At 42.4% G+C, this 20,494-nt stretch overlaps 1 protein-coding gene and 1 pseudogene across 1 annotated transcript in view; one reads left to right on the top strand and one right to left on the bottom strand.

Annotated features, from left to right (window-relative positions):
- GRIK4 (glutamate ionotropic receptor kainate type subunit 4) overlaps window positions 1-20,494 on the top strand; it is a 451,038-nt gene that overhangs the window by 278,051 nt on the left and 152,493 nt on the right. The window contains exons 4-5 of the mRNA XM_011383591.2: window positions 2,388-2,552; window positions 16,218-16,315. Of these exons, the coding sequence (XP_011381893.1) occupies window positions 2,388-2,552; window positions 16,218-16,315 (263 nt within the window). The remainder of the gene's footprint in view (window positions 1-2,387; window positions 2,553-16,217; window positions 16,316-20,494) is intronic.
- Window positions 11,189-12,769, bottom strand: LOC111733125 (annotated as a pseudogene).

Here is a 20,494-nt window from a genome sequence, read left to right as displayed (position 1 = left end):
CTGGGTAAGGGGTTGAAGGAACAGTGAAAAAGGGGTTAAGAAGTACAAGTTATCAGTTATAAAAATAGTCGTGGGAATATAAAGTACAGCATTGAGAATATAGGCAATTCCTGACATTTTAGATGTCTCTCTTCTATGCTCTAGGGCTGAGCTAATGGTTTCTATTATATTTTTAACAATGAAACATTTTTTTCCACATCAAGTCTTATGTGGAACCCTGTTAGCTAAAACTGATGGATGTGGAGCTGTGCTGCTTGAAGCTGGCATGGCTGGAGACACCAGTGTGACCTCCCCCTCTGCTTCTTGAAGGAGCACATTTGAAAATCACTCCTCTAGGCTGCCCCACTTACATTCTATTTCCAAAGTCTCCCTCCTGGGACAACACAGTGTAATTGTTTAAGTTTCTGCTTCCTTAGTAACAATCTCATTCTGGTCTTGCTTTCCTAAGGTCAGGGTGGAAGTTTTAGGTGTCCCTTATCATACATACACTTATAGTTCTTTGACCATTCTTGCAGGTGGCTAATCCTATCTGGTGTGCGTGAACTTTGCTACTTAACTCACAAAGCCGTCTTTATTGTCTAGGTCTTGGGATGCACCTCTGTTGCCCAATATATGACCAACCTGTGTAAATGAAATCTATTTTTTATTGTTTGATAAGCCTATGCATATAAATAAATCCACAAATCAGAAGAAAATTCTTTGTAATATTCTCTGTCCCGGTTTTGATTTAGAAAATGGGTAACAATAGTTATGGGGAAAATATACAGAAAAGACAGCATGGAACCTGAGTATCTCTACCCACACCAACTGCAGAGATTCCAGGGCCACATGTTGGTAAAACCTTTTCGGTTTGGTTCCCCATATTGCTTTTCTGAGCCCTCAACTTCTGAAAGATATGCTTGATATTTCTTTTTTTATTGAAATATAATTCATATACTACACAATTCATTCTTTTAAGGTATACAACTTAGTGGTTTTTAATGTATTCACGGAGTTGTGCATCCATCACCACAATCAATTTTAAAACATTTTCAACATCCCCAACAGAAATACTATCTGCATTAGCAGTCACTCTCCATTTCTCCACAATCCCAACCTCCTCTACTTTATTCCACCACCACTGCCAGTAAGCAACTACTAATCTACTTTCTGTATCTATTCTGGACATTTCATATAAATGGAATCATCCAACATGTAGTCTTTTGTGACTGGCTTCTTTCACTCAGCATAATGTTTTCAAGGCATATTCATGTTGTGGCATGTATCAGTACTTCATTTCTTTTTATTGTCAAGTAATATTCCATTGTATGGATATGCTACATTTTGTTTATCCATTCACCGGTTGATATATGTTTGGGTTTTTCCACTTTTTGGCTATTATGAATAATGCTTCTATGAATATCTCTAGATTTCTAATTTTGTAATTTCTTCTACCAAAAGAATGAATGATATCAGTAGTTAGATTTATTGAGTGTTTACAGTGTACCAGGTACTATGCTGAGCACTCCACACATACTATTCATGTAATCTTCACAATAGCCCAAGGAGTAGGCTCTTTCCTCATTTTACAAATAGGAAACTGCAGTCCCATAGCTTTTTAAATGGGGTGGAGCTGGGATTTGAACCCAGGTGTCTCTGATCCCATAACACTTATGTTTAATACTGCTTACAGAAGTTGGGCAGTTTTTAGTACTACACCACTCCATTAAGTGGATGCCATTCATATTGATTAATTCACACAGATTAAATTTATAACGTGTACCACTTACCTATATTATCTTTTTGAATCCTCATGCCTGTGAGGTTGTCTTACTATTCCTAATGTTCAGTGAGGAAAAAAGTTCAGAGAAACAATATAGCTCACTGGGTGACATGGTTCTTCAGTGTCAGAGCCTGGAGAGCCAGTATTCAGCAGTATCCTACAGCTGCTCCTTTATATCACAGCTCTCTTGCTCAAACCTGGCCTCCATTTAACCTTTTCTTGCCTCAGGGAGAATTTTTCATATGCCAAAAGTACAATTTTTGAAGAGCAGCTACTATCTCCCTTCCTTTGCACACATGTACCTGTGTGTGTATGGTAATGTATATCCAAGGGTGTCACCATGCTTGGGCCTGGGGATCTCATACAGATAGACCCCCAGTAGCCTGCCATGACATTACAGGACTCCTGAGGTGGATCCACATTAGATTTCACTGCTACCCCTGGCTGCAAACCAAGACTCTTAGGATGTAGGGAACTTGCTTCAAGGACAGCTCTGAGGAGTGCTGGGTGGGAGCGGGTGAAGGAGCTACTTGGAAGAGGAAGGTGGCAGAAGTGGGAAATTGTAGAAGGAGGAGAGGTAATGGTAGAGGATACCAACTATCTCCATGTGGTTGCCTGCCCACAGCTGCTATCTTGGATGACCCCATGGAATGCAGCAGAGGGGAGCGGCTCTCCATCACCCTGGCCAAGAACCGCATCAACCGCACTCCTGAGAGGCTGGGCAAGGCCAAGGTCGAAGTCGACATCTTTGAGCTTCTCAGAGACAGCGAGTATGAGACTGCAGAAACCAGTACGTAGAATGGGCAGGGCTGCCCTCTTCTTTCCTTGCTGTCAGAGAAGAGGCTAGTAGTGTGAGCTGCACCCATCACCAGGACTGTGATATAGACATTCCCAAGGGAGGGAGAGAACTACATACTAGGAGGTCCTATAGAGCTTATCCTGGATGAGATTCCCAGGCTTTGCTGTGAATCATGGGTAGAATAAAATAAAGACGGGATACTCATTCATTCATTCATTTACCCATTCACTCATTTCCTCATGTTGATTCTTTCATCCTCCTGGACACAAATCATTAAATGAAAACTTGTGGGTGATTATGAGAGATATGGCCAGCTAAGGGGTAGCTTAGTCGTTGTACATCTGATTGCCTGTCTCACTTTCTTATGCTGAGGGCAGCATTGTGGGAAGAAACAGGGTCTTGGGATGGAGCTTGGCTACTCACTCTGTGATTAACCTCAGACAAATCACATCCTATTTAAACTCAGTTTCTCCATCTGTGAAATGGGAATACTAGGATCTACTCTGCAAATTTTGCAAGTTGTGACATTTAAGCAACTTAAAATACAGGAAAATCCCCTTTGAGTTGCAGTACTTTACAACCAGACATAGCAGGTCACTAGAGTCACACATATGGAGCCCCTACTATGCTCTGGAGATTGCTTTTAATTCTTACAGGACTCCTGAGGTGGATCCACATTAGAATTTACTGCTACCCCTGGTACCTTCTACCATTACCCCTCCCAACAATTAGAGAGTTAAGTGTTTTTATGTCCACTTTACAAAAGAAACTAAGTCTAAAAGACATTAGATAACTTGACCAACCACAGAGCTAGTCAATGGCTGAGAGAGTTCTGGACCCTGCAAGTCCAGTGTTCAATCCACTACACGTTCCCTGGAATTCTCTGGTGTGTTGCTGATATTACTTTGATGACTTTACAGGAGGAACTTCCAAGTTAGTGGGCTCGTAGCTAAGCTGGAAATGAACAGTCCTAGTTTAGAGGGAAAGGAAGGCACCCCTCAGCCCAGAGAGATGATAGCATCTATTCTTTAATACTTTGGAGTTCCCATCTCTTCACTTTTTCTCCTGTTTCCACCTTGAACAACACTCAACAGCAAAAACAAACAAAACAAAGCAAAAGAACAACTTGCTCAAGTATGTATGTCAGACATCTGGTCTTCTATGTATGGATCCAGCAATGCTCTAATCTGGACTATTAGTATGGCAAGAGAAGAAACATTTTCCCCTTGGCCCAAGCATATTAGGTAGGATATCCAGAGAGGATGGGAAGGGAGGAAGGCAGCGGCCTTCTCTCTATCTCACAGTTGCTTTAAAGCTCTCATGGTATCTGATCCATTTCTTCTCTCTCTGCTAGTTTGGTTTATTCATCATACACCTGACCCATAATGGCCATGGTGGTCTGATTTTTTCATTTATTCAGGAAACTTTTGTGGAGCATATTTCAAGATATGTTTGAGAACGTTGCAGAAAACAAAACAGACATGGTCCTTGCCCTCAGGTAACTTGTAGTCTCTTCAGTGGCAGCTTCCCTCAGAGCCTCTTGATGTAAATTTCCAAGGCAGAAAAACTGATTGGTCCACCTCATCTTGCTGCAGCTGGTCTCACAAGTCACAGGTATTGGCCAGGGTTTAATAACTATCCTTGGAGAAGGTATCAATCCCTAGAGACTGAGGGTGGGTGCTTACCATACAAAACAGGGCTGTTGAAGCCAGCAGCATCTATGAACACAGATTCCTCCTCCAGAAGAGGGCTTGAGGGAACAGGTACCTGAAATAGTCATTCATTTATTCACTTGGTCAGCCAATAAAATTTAGTGAGGATCTCTTATGCCCCTTCTAGACAATGGAGATTCAACAGGGAACAGATAGAAATCCTAGTTATCATAGAGGTTAAATTCTAGTATAATGAAAGGAAAATTGAAGTTTCTAAAGATTTTCCAAATGAAATCAGAAATATCATCAATGACTTTTTGTGAATCTCCTTACAGTCTAGTATTTGACCAGAAGGGCAGGTCTCAGACAAGGCTCTGGATTTCTAAATAGCTCTGTAGTCTATACTTTGAAAAATCAGCTCCTCCTTCTTTTTTTTTTTTTTTTTTTTTTAATTCTTCCAGGCTTCCCTGGCAGAGCAGAGAGCACAGATTGTCCATTGCTGATGGGGGTCATTAGTAGATGTAAATATTCTCTCTTCAATGACCCATGCAGCCTGACTCAGTAGTCAATACATCTCAAATATTAAGCCAGATGAATCAGAGGAATAAAGGAAACTGGTATCTTTATTCCATATTGCAGAGCTTTGGGACATGTTTCTAATGCCCTTTTAGGCACCAAATATATTATCAGCAAGTGGCCCTTGGTTCGGCTTTTATATCTCAATGCATTTAAGACATGATTAACATTTGTTAGAAAAGAAGCCTTCTGAATCTTTTTATCCCAAAAGCCTTTCATCTGAAGCCAGAGCTGCTCCCCCACAATGGATTTTAGACACCATTCAGATGGTTCATAGAAAGGTTCCAGCCCAGCTCTTTCTGTCCCAAAGTAAAGGAGAGGGTGGCTGGTGGGTTAGTACAATTAGCTGAAGCTGGTGGGGCAGGGACTGGACTTCAGCGGCAGTGTTGGGAGAGGAGATAGGAGGGAGACAGGATGGCTGGATGAAGAAGGAACTACAGCTCTATGATCTCTGCTTTGGGGAAACTGTGTGGTATAAAGAGTGAGAGCATGGATTTTAGAATCAGACTGACCTGGCTTAAATCCTGGTTCTACTATTTTCTAGCTCTGTGACTGTGGGTGGTAATATCACCTCCTATAGTCATTAGGAACATGACATGAGACAGTATAAGTGAGGTACTTAGCACCGTGCTCATAAAAGGATTCAGTATGTGGCAGCTATGGATTTTGTTGTTGGCTTTATTCTCTGTCCTTCACCTTGGAGCAAGCTCCCTCCCATCTCCTACCATCATTTCCTCCTCTCCCATGTTTCAAAGTTCACCCATCCTTACCTGGCAGCACCATTTATCTCCTGGGTTCCTCTCAATGGCCTTTCTTAATGCCAGCATGCCTCGTGGAGCATCCCTTGTAATTGGACATTCTCCTTCTCTTTCTAATTTCTGGGCTTGATACATCTGACAGCTTTGAGCCTTTGGAAGTTATGGTGAGCCATCCAAAGCCATCTACTACCTGATGTCATGGGCTTCTTCCCTAATCTGGTGGCCCAGAGGTAATTTGCATTGTTATCTTAAACTATTTTAGTGACTCTGGAGCCCTGAACAACATCTCCAACCTCATACCTGTCACCCTGTGACTGGCGACTCTGCTTAAGGATGAAAGAGATCCTAGTGATGATATTCTTGGTTATGCAAAGTAAAGACTCTGATATAAGTTGGGGCAATGGCAATCTTACAATATACAGTTGTGCCTGCTTTTAGTAATAGATGACTTTCAAAAAGCTCTGCACAAATCGCACTTAATAAACCATACTTGGGGAGGGCGTGACAGTCAAGGGGAGCAATGGCAATTTCAGAATCAAAGAATGTAAAGTGTAAAGAAACTAAAGATTCTGGAATCTAGAGTTTAACCTCATTTGATGGTTGAAAGTAAGGCCGAAAGATGAGAAGTATCACATGAGACATTAATTAATAACAAACTTGGACTCTGGGAAGGTATAGTAGAAAATCACGCCTGCTTCTATCTGGTTCATGTAGATTTTCATAGAATGGGTTTATTTAAAGTGACCATCCCTCAAACCACATCTGATTCCTTCCACATCTGTCCTTTCACCATCAGTGCCTCAGCCTTCCTGATACCTGACTTCCCAACCCCTTCTACACAGCCCACAGATCTGAAATAAGTAAGATGAACAAGACCCATTAGGTCATCACCCCTCCCTCTTGGCCTTTCCCTCCTTGGCTTTCTGTTCCATATCTTATCTTCATCTCAGCCTTTCTTGTGCAGAGAGCTCTCACAGGCCTTCTCCTCCTCTGTTCCTATAGATTAGTGCATCTCCTTTGGCTAATGTATTAGAGCTTAACTAAGTGCTCTTCCCCTTATCACCCAAACATCCCCTGCCTCTTCCAAAGCTAATTTGAGATTTAATTTACTACGGAACTAGAAGAAGAGACCCTGTCACCCCTCAGCTCTGCCTCAGATTGTCTCTGTGAAACCAAGGGTGCTGCTAGCCATCCACACTGTTTCCCCTGGAAACGCAGAGGTGCTGCACTGGTTATCTGGGCCTCAGTGGGCCTGGACTGGGGCAAGGCATTTCATGTTTTCGTTACGTGGTCACTCTTCCTACACAAGTTCCCAAGCTTCTTGTAGACTCCATGAGCATGACCACTGATGATTCGGAGCTGTGTGTCTGGTGAGGGCCAGCTTTCTTCCTTCAGTTCAACAGAATGAATCTAAGTCAGCATAAGGGAAAAGAGAGAAGCCAGAAGAGAAAGGCATAAGAATAGTGATGAGTCATTCAACAAACATTCTCTGTTCCCTTTCTCTGAGTTACTCACATAATGTCCACAAAATATGAACTCAGAAATGCATTGAATTACAGTGCTTAGAAGTCATTTGGCTTAACCTCCTCATTTTACAGATGGAAAAACTGAGATGATGGTTTTTCCAAGAGGCAGTTAAAATCACACATCTAAAAAGTGACATAAATCTCAGTAGATGTGCTGTGGGTTTGTCAGTGAGTGGCTCAGACAAGGGCAGAGGAAGGTAAGAACTGGGTCATAGGTGTAGCTAGGTGGTCAGGTAAGGCCTTTAGGCTAGACCTTGGAAGGCTGAATAGGTGAGGAGAAGGGAACAGGGCATTCATGCAGAAGACACAATATCATGAGCAAAGGCTTGAGGCAGGTAAAAAAAATGGAGTACCTTGGGGCACAATGACGATGAACAAGGCTAAAACAGGAAGTTTTATTGGGGGCATAGGTGAGGGCCAAGGTGGGAAAGAGGTATAGAATAACAGTCAGAACTCAGGTGCTGAAGTCAGATGCACCAGGATCCTAATCCTGGCTCTGCCAGTCTGTGCCTCAGATTTCTTGTCTGTAAAATGGGAATAATGAGAGTTCTCATTATGAGATGATACACTTAAAAGACTTAGAGCAGTGCCTAACAGTAGGATGAACTCTCAGTAGATATTATCTAATATTAATAGTGGTAGTGCAATTAATATAGTAACCCCTCCCTCATGGGGGAATGTAAGGATTCCTGTCTCTTAGCCCAGCCTGGTGCCTGCACATGGGAAAGCCGCCCCCCTCCCACCTCCATAAATGATATTACTGGTGGTAGACTGGTTTGGGACCAGGTTTAGAGCTTTGAATGATACGCTGTTGGTCATGTCCTAGGATGTGATGGTGAAGCAACCTGTCATTACCACCCTCACATATTCCCTTAATGGCTCAGAGGCCAGCAAGGCCAATTCATTCAGCCTATTGTCCACTCATGGATAGTTGAGAATGAAATGCCCTCCTGCAGACTTGAGTACAGGGAAAGATATGGTTCTTCACCATCGAAGCCATTGTTTTCCTTGCTCCAGGACAGTCAAGGCTTCACTTGGTGCTCAGAGTGCAGCATAACCAGGCACAAAGAGAGAACCTTTCCAGCCTCAGCAGCATGAAGTGTTTTGATGGGAAGGACTCTGAGTTTTCCCAGCCTTTCTGCTCCATATAACTGTCAGCTCTTGATGTTTGTTTACTACAGGGGCTCAGATTGCAGCTGAGTGACTCACCTAGTGGCCTGCTGAGAATGAGGAGGCTAGGCTTCCTTGTTTCCACCCAGGGAGCTGCTTTTTTCCTACAGGGCCTATGATTAACCTCCCTGGACCCTCTTCCTCCTTATGAAGACTCAGAGAAGGAGTAAGTTCCCATGAGTCCCTCCTGTCCAGCCCAGGTTTCTAAGGGGACTTGGAACAAAGGCCAGAGCTGACATCTTGAGAGAAAGAAGTTCCCCTTCTTATAATACCCCATCGTGGTCTTTTATTCTAGCAGCTGCTCTGACAGTTGCTTTCCAACTCCTCTGCTGGCTGGGAAACTTTGTTGCCATGGCAATGTCACTCTTGTCTCCTGGTTTCTCCCCAGCTCCCTGGGAGGCAGAGGTAAATAAAGTACGTCTTCCTCCCCTCTCATACCTCACACAAGCTACTCAGAGCTCTCACAGAGAGAGCCAGAATCAGGTCAGGGTCCCGGAGGTCCTTTATAAATGATTTCCATTTCTACTGAATGAGGCATCCTTCATAGGGAATGAAAGTGCAGTTCCCAGATCCTAGGAAATCCCCAGGCCACGGCTGCTGCAGAGATGATAATTCAGTTTCACTGGACTCGTTTTGGATCACTTCAATTCAGGTGAGCATCTACTGAGCAATTCTTTTTGCCAAGACTGAATAGGTGTGACCCCTGCTCTCAAGGAGTTTCTGATCCAGTGAGGGAGAGGAAGCTGGACATTTAGAACAGAAGGCACAGGTTCACCAAACCCTGGAGGCCAGATGTTTTTAGAACCCCGAACTTCCTATTTTTTGGAACGGTCATGTGGTGCATGTACATACATTAAATAACATCTCTGGTGGGACTTAAGGCAAAACCCAATACTCAAATAAGTTCATGCTTATATTCAGATATTCACATATTATAAATTGCTTCACATCTATCTTTGTAGATCAGATTTTGCCACCAAATGACTGATGAAAACCATCCAGTTTCAGAGCCTTTTGGATTCGGATGTTGGAAATAAGGGATTGTGATATTCTATAAGAATTTAATTTTAGGAAACCTAACATAATAAACCAGCTTGTAACAGAAGCTAGCCAGGAATTCAGAGAGAAAGGAAGCTGACCATCTCTTAGGTAGCTCAAGCACCGAGGTGACTCAGAGCCACAGTGTGATGTGAATAGAGCAATGGAGAGGTGTCTTCTTGCCTAGGGGCAAGATATGAGCTGGGCACTCGAAGATCAGTAGGAGTACGCCAGGCAGAAGGGCAAGAACAGGCCTAGACCATGGCAGTCTGGGGATGCTAATGGCCTCCTTCTCAGAAAAGTGTTTTTAAATGAATAAAATAAAAGGATGACCAGAGAAGACAGTAATATGGAAATGCAGTTAAAATATTTTTATAGCGATATATTAAATTATATGCTTCTTTATTAATATATTAAATGGCCAAGCCTACTATCAGTTCTTACTACTAGTGTAGTTTTGAAGTAATTATGAATATAAATCATATTTCAAGATATCTACAGCACTATAATGTTATATGAAAATATTGTGATGTCTGTCAGTGACAAAGTCACAGGTACTATTAATACACAGTGATTTGCCTATGTCTAAAATTGAAGGGAATGCTAAATTTCAGTTAGGAGTTAGAGAAAATAATGTTATTTTCCCCCAGATGTTCACAGACCACCAACTTTTACCCCCAGATCTCAGGCAGCAGATTAAGAACCCCAGGTCTAGTCAGAAAGAAATATTTGGCAATAGACTCAGGTAGGAAAAGATGGAATGTGTTGTAGGTGAACTGGTGTGAAGTGGGAGGAGGAGTTGGAAGAAAGCGTTGGAAGGGTAGGATCTGGAAGAGGTCAGATCCATTTGGATTTTACTTGCTCATCAGAAGAATTTTTTTTTAATTTATTTATTTAAATTAGTTTCAAGCATAGAATTTTTTTATAATGGCATTTTATTTTTTTATAATCATGTGTTATAAAAGGAATACATGTTCATGATAGAAAGTAAAGAAAATTATGGGAGAAAATCACTGTTCTGCTGGCCAAGGTAACCTCTATTAATATTCCAGTTAATCACTATTAACTAGTGAAGGCTGCATGGTACAATGGTTAAGGAACTACTAACCCTAGATTCAGAGTTTGAGTGTTCAAATCCTGACTCAGCCCTTTAACTTTTCTGTCTTATTTTTTCACAAAATGAAGATGACAGTAACAGTACCTATCTCATCAGGTTGTTTTGAGAATTAAATAAGTCAGTTCATATAAAGTTCTAAGAATGGGGTATAGTTAGCACTCAACTAATGTGGGCTTTTATAACATCTTCCAATCATTTCTCAGTGCATAACTATTTTCCATATTCGCTTAGCTGTAGCCTTCATATAGATATATGTTTAATTTTATATCCTGCTTCTTTCTCTTAATTTTATTAAGTAAATATTTTAATACTTTTTAAAAATTTGGACAAAATTTTTTATTACACAAAAGTTGTCGCATAATTAGATATTTCTTTCCTTTGTACACCATTACGCTTACTCTCCACAGAAAGGCTGTTTCTCAACTTCTCATCAGATGATGACAAGCACTAAAGTCCTGATTTTAACAAAAAAGTGGTAAAAATGCCTCAGTGTTTAAGTTGAAAGCAGTACATTGGTACATGGCTCTTACACTTAGTTATCAGGAATGTCTTTTTATTCAAAGATGCAAAATAAAGTATCTGTAGGCATGGACAATGACAACAGTAAACCATTATATATTGTCAGCTGAAACCAGTAACTAATTGTTATAATGATCTCCTTAAACATCATCCAGTCTTTTCTTCAGTTTTTTTTTTCAACTGACTTCTCTGAGGTTATAGGTGAGGAGCATTGCCATTAGAGCTTCCTCTGACAGTTCTCATTAATAATGATAAAGCATGATTCTAGGAATTAGAACATGCCACCTCCCATTCTACCCATTCCAGGGTCTTTCTCTTATTAGGATTTTTTGTGACTACAACTTCTGCTTTAGCCAACAGATACGCCACTCCAGCAGCATCCAGTAAAATAATTCTTACAACCTTAGTTGGATCAATGATTCCTTTTTCCACTATATACACAAAATCTCCAAACATAGCATCAAAACCATCTTCTGAGGAATTTTGTGTATTGCTCAACTATCAACAGTCCCTCAACAGCTGCATTCTTAGCAATGGTCATTGCAAGAATTTTAAGTGTTTTCTTAATAATTTTTATACCAATTTTTGACCTTCATTAGCTGGCATTAATTAGTCCAAGCTGGGATACACCAAAGCAGGGCACAACCTCCTCCCAGATGATGCCTCCTTCAGTAGCAGCTCGTGTAGCTTTGAGGGTATCTCTTACCCTGTCCTTCTTTTCATTCACTTCAATATCACTTCTCTCACAAACTTTTATCACGGTTACTCCATCTGAGAGTTTTGCCAGATGTTCATTTAGTTTTTCCTTTTTATATTCACGAGTTGTATTTTCTAACTGCTCAGTGGGTTTCTTGAATACGTTTTTTGCTTTGAGCCTTGTCACCTTTTCTTTTCAAGAGCATGGCATCATCAAGAGCATTGGTCACAATGACCTCTCCAGCTTTTCCTAAGTCTGAGGCTGAGTACATTCAAGATTTAGAGTCAGTCTTTCTTTTCCAAACACTTCACCAGCAGTAGCAATAGCCATGTCTTTAAGCTGATTCTTTCTACTGTCATCAAAACCTGGAACTTTAACTGCTACAACTGGAAGACCAACTTTTAGCTTATTCAAAATGAGAGCTTCTCCATTAACATCTTTAGCAAGGATGACCAAGGGCTTATGATGGGCAGTAGCAATTTCAAGAGCAGGTACACTGAACTGGACACTAGCAATTTTCTTTTCACTCAGTAGAACATAGACTTCTTGGAATTCACATTTCTAACCTTTAGTTGTATTAATAAAGTATAGAGAAATATAATCTTGATCAAACTTCATGCTTTCAATAATTTCTAATTTAACATTTAGTGTTTTTCTATTCTTTACTGTGATGACACCCTTGCTTCCAATCTTCTTCATTGCATCAGAAATAATGTTGCCAATTTCTTTGTCTCCATTTGCAGAAATCTTAGCAAACTGAGCAATTTCTTAAGGGGTTGTCACAAGTTTATACTGCTTCTTAAGTTCAGCAAGTATAGCATCAACAGTGAACATCACACATCTCTTGATTTCTACTGGATCAGCACCTTTGCTAATCTTCTCAAAGCCTTCTCAAAGCATGCCAGTACAGTAGCAGTTGTGGTGCTACTGTACTGGCATGCTTTGGCCCCATAGTTAATGGCTGCAGCATTGGCTAAAAGGTCTGAACCTTGAAACATTAAGGCTCAGGCATCTACACCAACTTTTACATCTTTGGCATAAGCCCAAGTGAGATGAGGAGCCAGTGCCCTGGACACTGGCCTAGTCTGGTGAAGGACTTCATGTAATCGAAGCATTTCTGCAGAGCAACAGCAGGGCAGGTGAGAAGTAAGGCAGGACATCAGCAGCAAGTGAGAGACAGAATGCAGGGCACATATGGCAATCCTATTATAAACTGTTTTTAAGCATTTTAAATGCCGTAATAATACTCTCTCTATATATGACCCACACTTTAGATAACTATCCCCTTATGACTAGACATTTAGTTTATTTCCAATTTACATGGAAGGTGTTGAGCAGACTTCATTGTGGTTCAGCAACTATCAATTGAGCATATAACTCTGAGCCAGGCCCTGCCTTGGGTATGGAGGATGCAGAGATAAATATGACAAGCTTTCTGCCTTGCCAGAGCACACAGATCTATGTTTTAAGATTATAATGTGCCTCATAGTTTGGAGAACAGATTGGAAATGAAGAATCCTTGAGACAGAGACCCTTAAGGAGGTAGGTAGTAAAAGGGACTGACCTGGAACAGTGACAGTGGGAGTGGGAAGGAGAGGACGGCAGGGCAAAAAAGTCAAAACCTGGCCCCTCATTGGTATAGCAAATGAATAAATTCAGTGAGGGAAGGTGAGGAAGAGTCGAGGGTGACTGGTTTTGAGTTTGAGGAGCTAAGAGGAGTGAAGTACAGTGGTTAAGAACTTGGCCTTTGGTGCCAAATAGATCTCCAAGTTCAAGCCTAGCTCCACCATATTATCTATATAATATTGAACAAGTTACTGAAATTTTATGAGCCTCAGTTTCCCAATCTGTAAAATGAGGATAATAATGAATCTTCTTCCTAGAAGTATGAAGATCAAGTCAGATTATGTATGAAATATGATATAGTGGGCACAATAATAAGAGTTGCATAGCATGTCAGTACCATTCTAAGCATTTTATATGAACTAACTCACTTTAATTCTTGCAACAACACCATGAGAGAGGCGCTGTTAGTATTCTGTTTCTAGAGTTAAGGAAGCATACTGGTCCAGAGAGGCTCAGTAACTTGCTCAGTGTCTCACAGCCAGTAAGTGACAAAGCCAAGACTCAAACCCAGACAGTCTTGCTTCAAAGTCCATGCTCTAAATTACTGTGCTTTCTGTCTCTCTGCTGTGGACATATTGAGTGAGTGAGACCAGAGGGAAGTCTTCGTGGTTACATCTGGCAGGTGTCAGATTGGAACTTGATTTTGCAACTCAGGACATAAGTCAGAGTATAGGATCACCTGTCCAGAGGTAGGAGTGGAGGCTACAGGCAAGGGTGAGATTGCCCAGGGAGAGTAGACATAGACAATCTAAATTTAGCAGGTAAGAAAAGGAAGAGGAGCCAATAAAGAAAGTGAAAAAGAGTGATCAGAGAAGTGGATGAGAATTAGGATCAGAAGGTATAGTGAAATTATCAAAAACAATGCAGTCAGCATCATCAAATACTGAAAAAAGAGAGGTCATTGGTGACCTTGGGAAAGCAAATTCGCTAGAACGAGATGGGGTGGGAACCACAACTATAAGAGATCAAGAAGAGATGGGAGAAGTGGCTGCAAGGAGTAGGACAGACAAAGTAGGTGGCTGTGAGATTGCAGAATAAACACTGGATAGAGTCAACAGACTTGAACTCCAGTGCTGGCTCTGAACTTTACTAGGCATATGACTTTAGGAGAGTCACTGAACATCTCTAGGATTCTATTTCCTAATTGGTAAGATCAGGAACTAAGACCCACCCTCTTTGGCTGCTCTAGGAATTTGATAGCTGATGAACTTAGAGCATCTAGCAAGCATAAGAGTTAAGTTGGCTGAGATGACATGAGATAACTTACATGGAAATATCTTGAACGTTGAAGAAGATTCTTCATATGTAAAGCCTGGTCATTCCACTGGGGATGGTTCTGTCACTTAGTACTGATGGGTCCCCCTCAGGCACCATTGTCCCCAGCCCCTTGGTTAGCTGAGATCTGCGATGTTGCAGAATCCCTACCTGAGCTGTAGGCTGAGAGAAGACCCTGCAGATCTGTCCTTCACATAGTGAAATGTGATGCTGGGAATTGAACCCTGGTGCTACACCCTACCACCTGTGCCCCACTGGGGCCATCGTTTGGCTGTGTGGCCTATGGTTAGGACTCTAGTCTAGGAGAAAGAGCATCCAGGTTGCAGTTGTGGCTTTGCAGCTGACTCAACAAGGACCTGCTCCCTTAACCTCAGTTTACTGGCTTGAAAAATGGCTCTGCCTGACTCTGATGTGAGTTGGAGGAAAATATGTGCAGAATCAAGCTCTGAATTTTGCAGAGAAGGATGTCTTGTAGTGTGACAGGAAACCTCAGTGTGTATTCTGAGGGGTGGTTCCCTTGTTCTGATATTACAGTGTGTGTTCTGAGAATTATCTCATGTTCTCTGTTTATTTTCTCCTTTATCTCCTGTCTTTCCTTTCTCAGTCTATACCATTTTAAATTCTTAGGTTCTCTCCTCCTCTTCTGATTTACATGTCCCATCCATCTACTCATTCACTCAGTGAATATGAACTAGGAATCTACTAGTGCTAAAAAACATTGTGATGGACACTGAGGAAATTAAAAGTAGGAATTTGAAGACAATATGGCTCAGTTCCTGTCCTTACAGGGTTTGAAATCTAATGAGAGGAGAAAGACACCTAACAGCAAAATGAAATAGACACATTTACAAGTGTCTTAATACAGAGGGACAGACAAGCCTTGGGAGCCCTAGGGAGGGAATCCAGGAAGGTAATAAGAGAAGGCAGCACTTGAGGTACTCCTTGACAGGTGAATGAGTGTCTACAGTAGAGATGGGAAGGGCATCTACCCCTTGGGGAGGCATAAGGTCATGCAGCCTATTGGTTGGTCAAGAAAGCACCTGACACACTCAGGGAAGTAAGTGTGCCAGGCTCAGGACAAGGTGAATGGAGGGTGGCCTTGAGATGTGAGACCCCTTTCTGCCTCTCTCTATCTCTGCCTTTCATTTTCTCTTTCTTCTTCTGCTATCCTGCTCCCTTTAACTTTAGCTATGTCTGCTTTCTTCTCTCACTTCTCTTCATCTCTCTGCTTGTCTGTTTCTCTTCCTCCCCAGACCCTCTTTATATTTTGAGGGACTAACAGATTGCACATTGGGTAGCCTTTCTTAGAGCTGGGCCCTCAACCCCTGTAGCAGCCATGCCTGAGCTCTCAACACTGCAGGATGGAATCTTCATGTCTCCTCCATTTGCCTGTGTCCTTCGGGGACAGCCCAGACAACTTATACACTCCATTGGTTGTGGCCATATGTTATCATAAACTGGATCATTTACTCGTTTAATACCATTCATAAATTCCAATAAAACTGTCCTGGAACCCAGTAGTCCAGAGGAGGGGAGCCACTGGGTTTCGAAGTGTGGGAGAGGGTGGAAAGTGAGTGGCAGTTGGTGTAGTTGGAGGACTCAGAGGCTGAAGCCCAAGCAGGGCAGTTATCCCACACCCCACCTGATGAGTGCCTTGTTTCTTTTCCTGCTCTCCATGCTCTGCCCCTGCTGCTGGCTGCAGTGTGTCAGATCCTCCCCAAGGGAGTAGTCGCTGTCCTGGGACCATCCTCCAGCCCGGCCTCCAGCTCCATTATCAGCAATATCTGTGGGGAGAAGGAGGTGAGTTCTGGGCCAGGTTGGGGGACTATCTGCAGACTGGAAGCCTTTGCCTAAAGGTGTCATGGATTCTTAAGGGCTGGAAGAGCCCATTAAATCCTGGTTGATGTCACTAATAACGAGAACATCAACACAGATCAAAGAAGTGGTCCTTTCCTGGACATGTACTTTTTCCAGATTGTTTGGATAGAGGGGACTCAGAAAAGAGATTTCACAACAGGATTTTCAAGCTGAGCTCCTTTGAGTCATAGGATCCTGTGGGAGTGGTGGGGAGCAGCTTGGTGATGATGGGCAGAGTGAAAGACTGGGGTCAGTGGTGGTCTAAGGAAGGCCAAGAGGGCAGAAGTCTAAGCTCCACGTGACCAGCTCCATGATTATATGTTTAGATATTGGGATTCTGAGGAAGGCCTTTTGGAGGAAGGCATTGTTAAACTTGATTGGTAAAATAAAGTTTGAAAAACCTCTGCTTTATAAGTTCTCTAGAAAAGAGATTTTTTCTTTTTCTTTTTTTTTTTTTTACTTTTTCCCTCATTCACCAAATCCAGTATTTACTTCTCCAAATGGTAAATTCTTCCTTGGGTGCCACCTCTAGCTGGAATCTCTCTGGTTTCAAAGTGTTGAATCCATTTCCTCTAGTTGTAGTTCCATGGGAGATAAAGATGGTCAGGTTGAGTTTCTGACTAATAGCTTGCTCTCTATTTCATCAACTTTGTCTCTTGTTTTCCCCTACAGAAAACAAATTAGAAAGTTCAGAGATTCTGTCTCTTGCCAGAATCTTAGTGTTTCCTGAATTCATTCACTCCTTCCCCTTCAAGTATATCCCCTGGCGATAGCAGCAAAGTGACCCCTTATCCTCTCTCTGCCTTCAAGGGCCTTCTAGCCAGGTCCTTTAGGAAGATATGTAGCTTAGTAGTGAGGGTCATGAGGCCAGGAGCTGCAGAGAACAAGGAAGAGAGACATGGGATGGAAAGATCAATTTTACACCTGTCCTAGGGTCCTGGAGACTCATCCTTCCAGAAGCTTTAGCCTTGGGAGGGTCTTGTTCTTAGAAATAGGAGAGGACACCCACTGCAGGACAGACACGTCATTAGCCAGCTACCCTTGTAGAGGCAGCCAAGTAGCAGATAGGCTTCTGCCTACTCTAGGCCCTCTGAAACCTACTCTCTTTGATGCCATGACTTCTTTTATGATCAGAGGGTTGGGTGAATCCCTGCAGCTTTGGGCAGAACGTTTATTTTCCCTATTTCATGAGCCCTCTCTCAGAATTGTTACCCATACATTAAAGTGTCGTATGGTTCTAGCTGCAGTCCCATGGTTGGTCTTGCTCTCTCAGTGCCAGGAACTGCCCTGTAGGCTAAGCCCTTGAACCTTCTCGCCATAGGCCAGGTCCATGCAGACAAATCCCCATCCCCTATCCTCTCAGATTAGGCCAAAAAAAAGAGCTTCTCTCTCACTGTAGTCCCCTCCAGCATCTCACAGGCCTCGGCCCCAGGAAGTTCTATCTCATCTTTTATTTAAATCTTTCTTGCCATGCTCCAAGTAACAGATCACATCTGTGGCTGGTTGGTATTGCAGCAATTGCTGTGATCTTTACTAAGTGAGGGTGCCAAGACTTCAGCTCCCTATTTTCTCCTTTGTGCTCTTGGCTTTCTTTTCTCCTTTCTCCCTCCTCCTCATCGTATTTTCCTCACTGTGCTTTACAGACATTCCTCCAACCCCCACTCCAGAATGGCACCTCTTGAGGTTTGGTGGATATTTTATCTCATTTAATACATCCCTGACTCCTGTTTGGCATTTCAGGCCTGAGATGAAGACTGATTTGCAACCATCTTCTTCATCCTACCCACCTCAATTGGTCCCTGAGGTGTTAACCAGCCAGACAGGTTGCGCTGCCCAGGGAATGGCCAGATGGTTACCCCTTCTTCATCTAGTCATGTTTCTTGCAGAACAACCTTTTACTGTCTGTTCAGGTTCCATATTTCTTTTAATATTTTATGAGGCTGAACTAACTTCCTTACACTGATTCCCCTCAGCTCCAGGGAAAAGAAATGGAGTTCTCACCAAGGAGTTCATTCCTGTAAGTGGTGCTAATATCTTCATAGCCCTTGTGGCTGGCCGCTTTCTGCCTTGCTGCCCTCCCCTCCATTCTGCTCACCTCTCCTTCTTCAACATACCTCCATAATGACTTCCTAGGATGCATTTGCAATTGCAAATCAATAATGGATCGATCTTGCTCCTAGGGAGAAAATCACAGGATTGGCCTGGACCATCCCTGCCTGGCCCATCAGAGCAGCTGGCTGCTTCCCCAGTAGCCTTCAGAATGGCAGGCTATACTGGATATTTCCCACCAATTTCCCCTCCTGGGGTGGCCCCTCAGCCCTTACCCCCTGCACATACACCTCTAAGAGTTTTTTCAGGAGCTCCTACATTTTGGGAGAAAGGGGGAAGAGAAGATGAAAAGGCATTGCCTGAACAGTTACTAAATGTTAGGTACCCTTTACACACAGGATCTCATTTTATCCTCCCAAAGCTCCAAGAAGCACCTATTTGTTATCTCTATTTTAATGAAGCTTAGATAGGTCCAGCAGTTTGCCCTAAATCACACAGCAGAACTTGGATGCAAACCCAAGTCTAAAAACCATTTGTTCTTTACTTTCCTGAGTCTTTTCCCCAATCCATCTCTAGGATACATGGATTCAAGGATTTCTCTAAAGATACATTCTAAAGGAGTTAGCTGCTAATGGAACTCTGTAGGTTGGATGTCTGCACAGGGAGGGCCTTGGTCAAATGTGTAAGTGATGCTCAAATGTGTAAGCCAGCCAGCCTGGCCATCCTGCCTCTGCCCAGCCTTCTTCTCCATCATGCCCCTTGTGATCTTTTTATCCTTTCAAGTTGTATTTGTTTCTTGTTTTAGACAGATCATATGGAATGCAAAGTACAAGCTGGGAAGAAAGATTCTTTATGACATGCCCCAGGTCAACTTCACTCTTTAGAGTCTTGTCTCATAACTTACTAGACTCTCCTCAAGACTTACTAGACTCTACACTTTGCAGTCTTTATTGGAGGTATCAGTTGCCCCTCTTTCTGATCAAAGGGCTAACCGTGGTTGAATTCAGAAATCTCCCTAGTTTCTGCTAAATCTTTACCCTCCCCTCATTCGATCTCAGAGGAGCTCCCCAGTCTCTGGCAAATAACTTCTCTCAAAAGCTTAAAACAATGAGATAGTAGACTCCTACAGAGACCATCTCAGTATTTCCCAGACTCTGGGCCAGTTTAGGCAAAGAAAATTTCTACCGTCATTTTTGAATAACCTATTCTTGAAGCCAACCAACTTACCATCAGAAAGTTTTTCCTTCGGTCTACCCTCAAACTTACTTGCTTTAACATCAGTCTAAACGTAGGCATGCTGTAATTTGGCACTGGTCTTAAGGGAGAATGAGGTCGGTTTCAGCCCCAACTCCAAGGCACAAAACAGCCTTCAGCTCTCTTGGCTCTGGGTACCAGGGATGAAGGAGACAGAATAAAATCAAGGTTGATGTCAGCTCATTACATTTTAACTTTCTTATTACCTATCCAGTAGCCTAAGCTGCCGATAAAGCAACCATCACAGCCTGTTAATATCAATTCTCAGGAGAAGAGAGGCAGAAGGCAGGGGCAGTACCCTTCTGGAAAGGTCAATAATAGACACATAGGGAAGCTGACACTGTCCTAATGAAGCCTAATCAGTTATTTATTTACCTGGCTCCATTCGGAGGCTGTCTAGGTGTTTTTTTCAGCCTGCGATGCTTCCTTCTCATATGTGTGTTTAAGGAGGAACCCATCACAGGCTTTCACCTAGGAAGTTTGCTGGGAGCTCATTTATTCACCTATTGGCTAGGCTGGACTGATGGCTTTCTCTCTTAGTACCAAGGCAGTATTTTTCTCTTTCTGCTATCTCTGCTCTGATTTATTAACTACAAATAAAGTATTTTAAGGATTATGACTTCATTGAAATGGGCAGTTCCTCTGAGAATAAAGACCTATTCTTTTACCTTCTCAGGGCCACAGACCCCAGTTTCAAGGTCCGCAGTACATTTACACAGTCTGAAGGGTTTCCCATCCTGGGTCTTCTTATCTTAAGCATTGTCAGGGATGTCATCTTGCCTTCTCCTATGGAGTAGGTACCCTGAGTCCTGTAAGCTC

Source organism: Pteropus vampyrus, unplaced genomic scaffold, assembly GCF_000151845.1.
Source record: "Pteropus vampyrus isolate Shadow unplaced genomic scaffold, Pvam_2.0 Scaffold528, whole genome shotgun sequence".
Taxonomy (NCBI): domain Eukaryota; kingdom Metazoa; phylum Chordata; class Mammalia; order Chiroptera; family Pteropodidae; genus Pteropus; species Pteropus vampyrus.
Note: the sequence above shows the minus strand (reverse complement) of the source record. Positions and strands in the feature narration are given on the sequence as shown.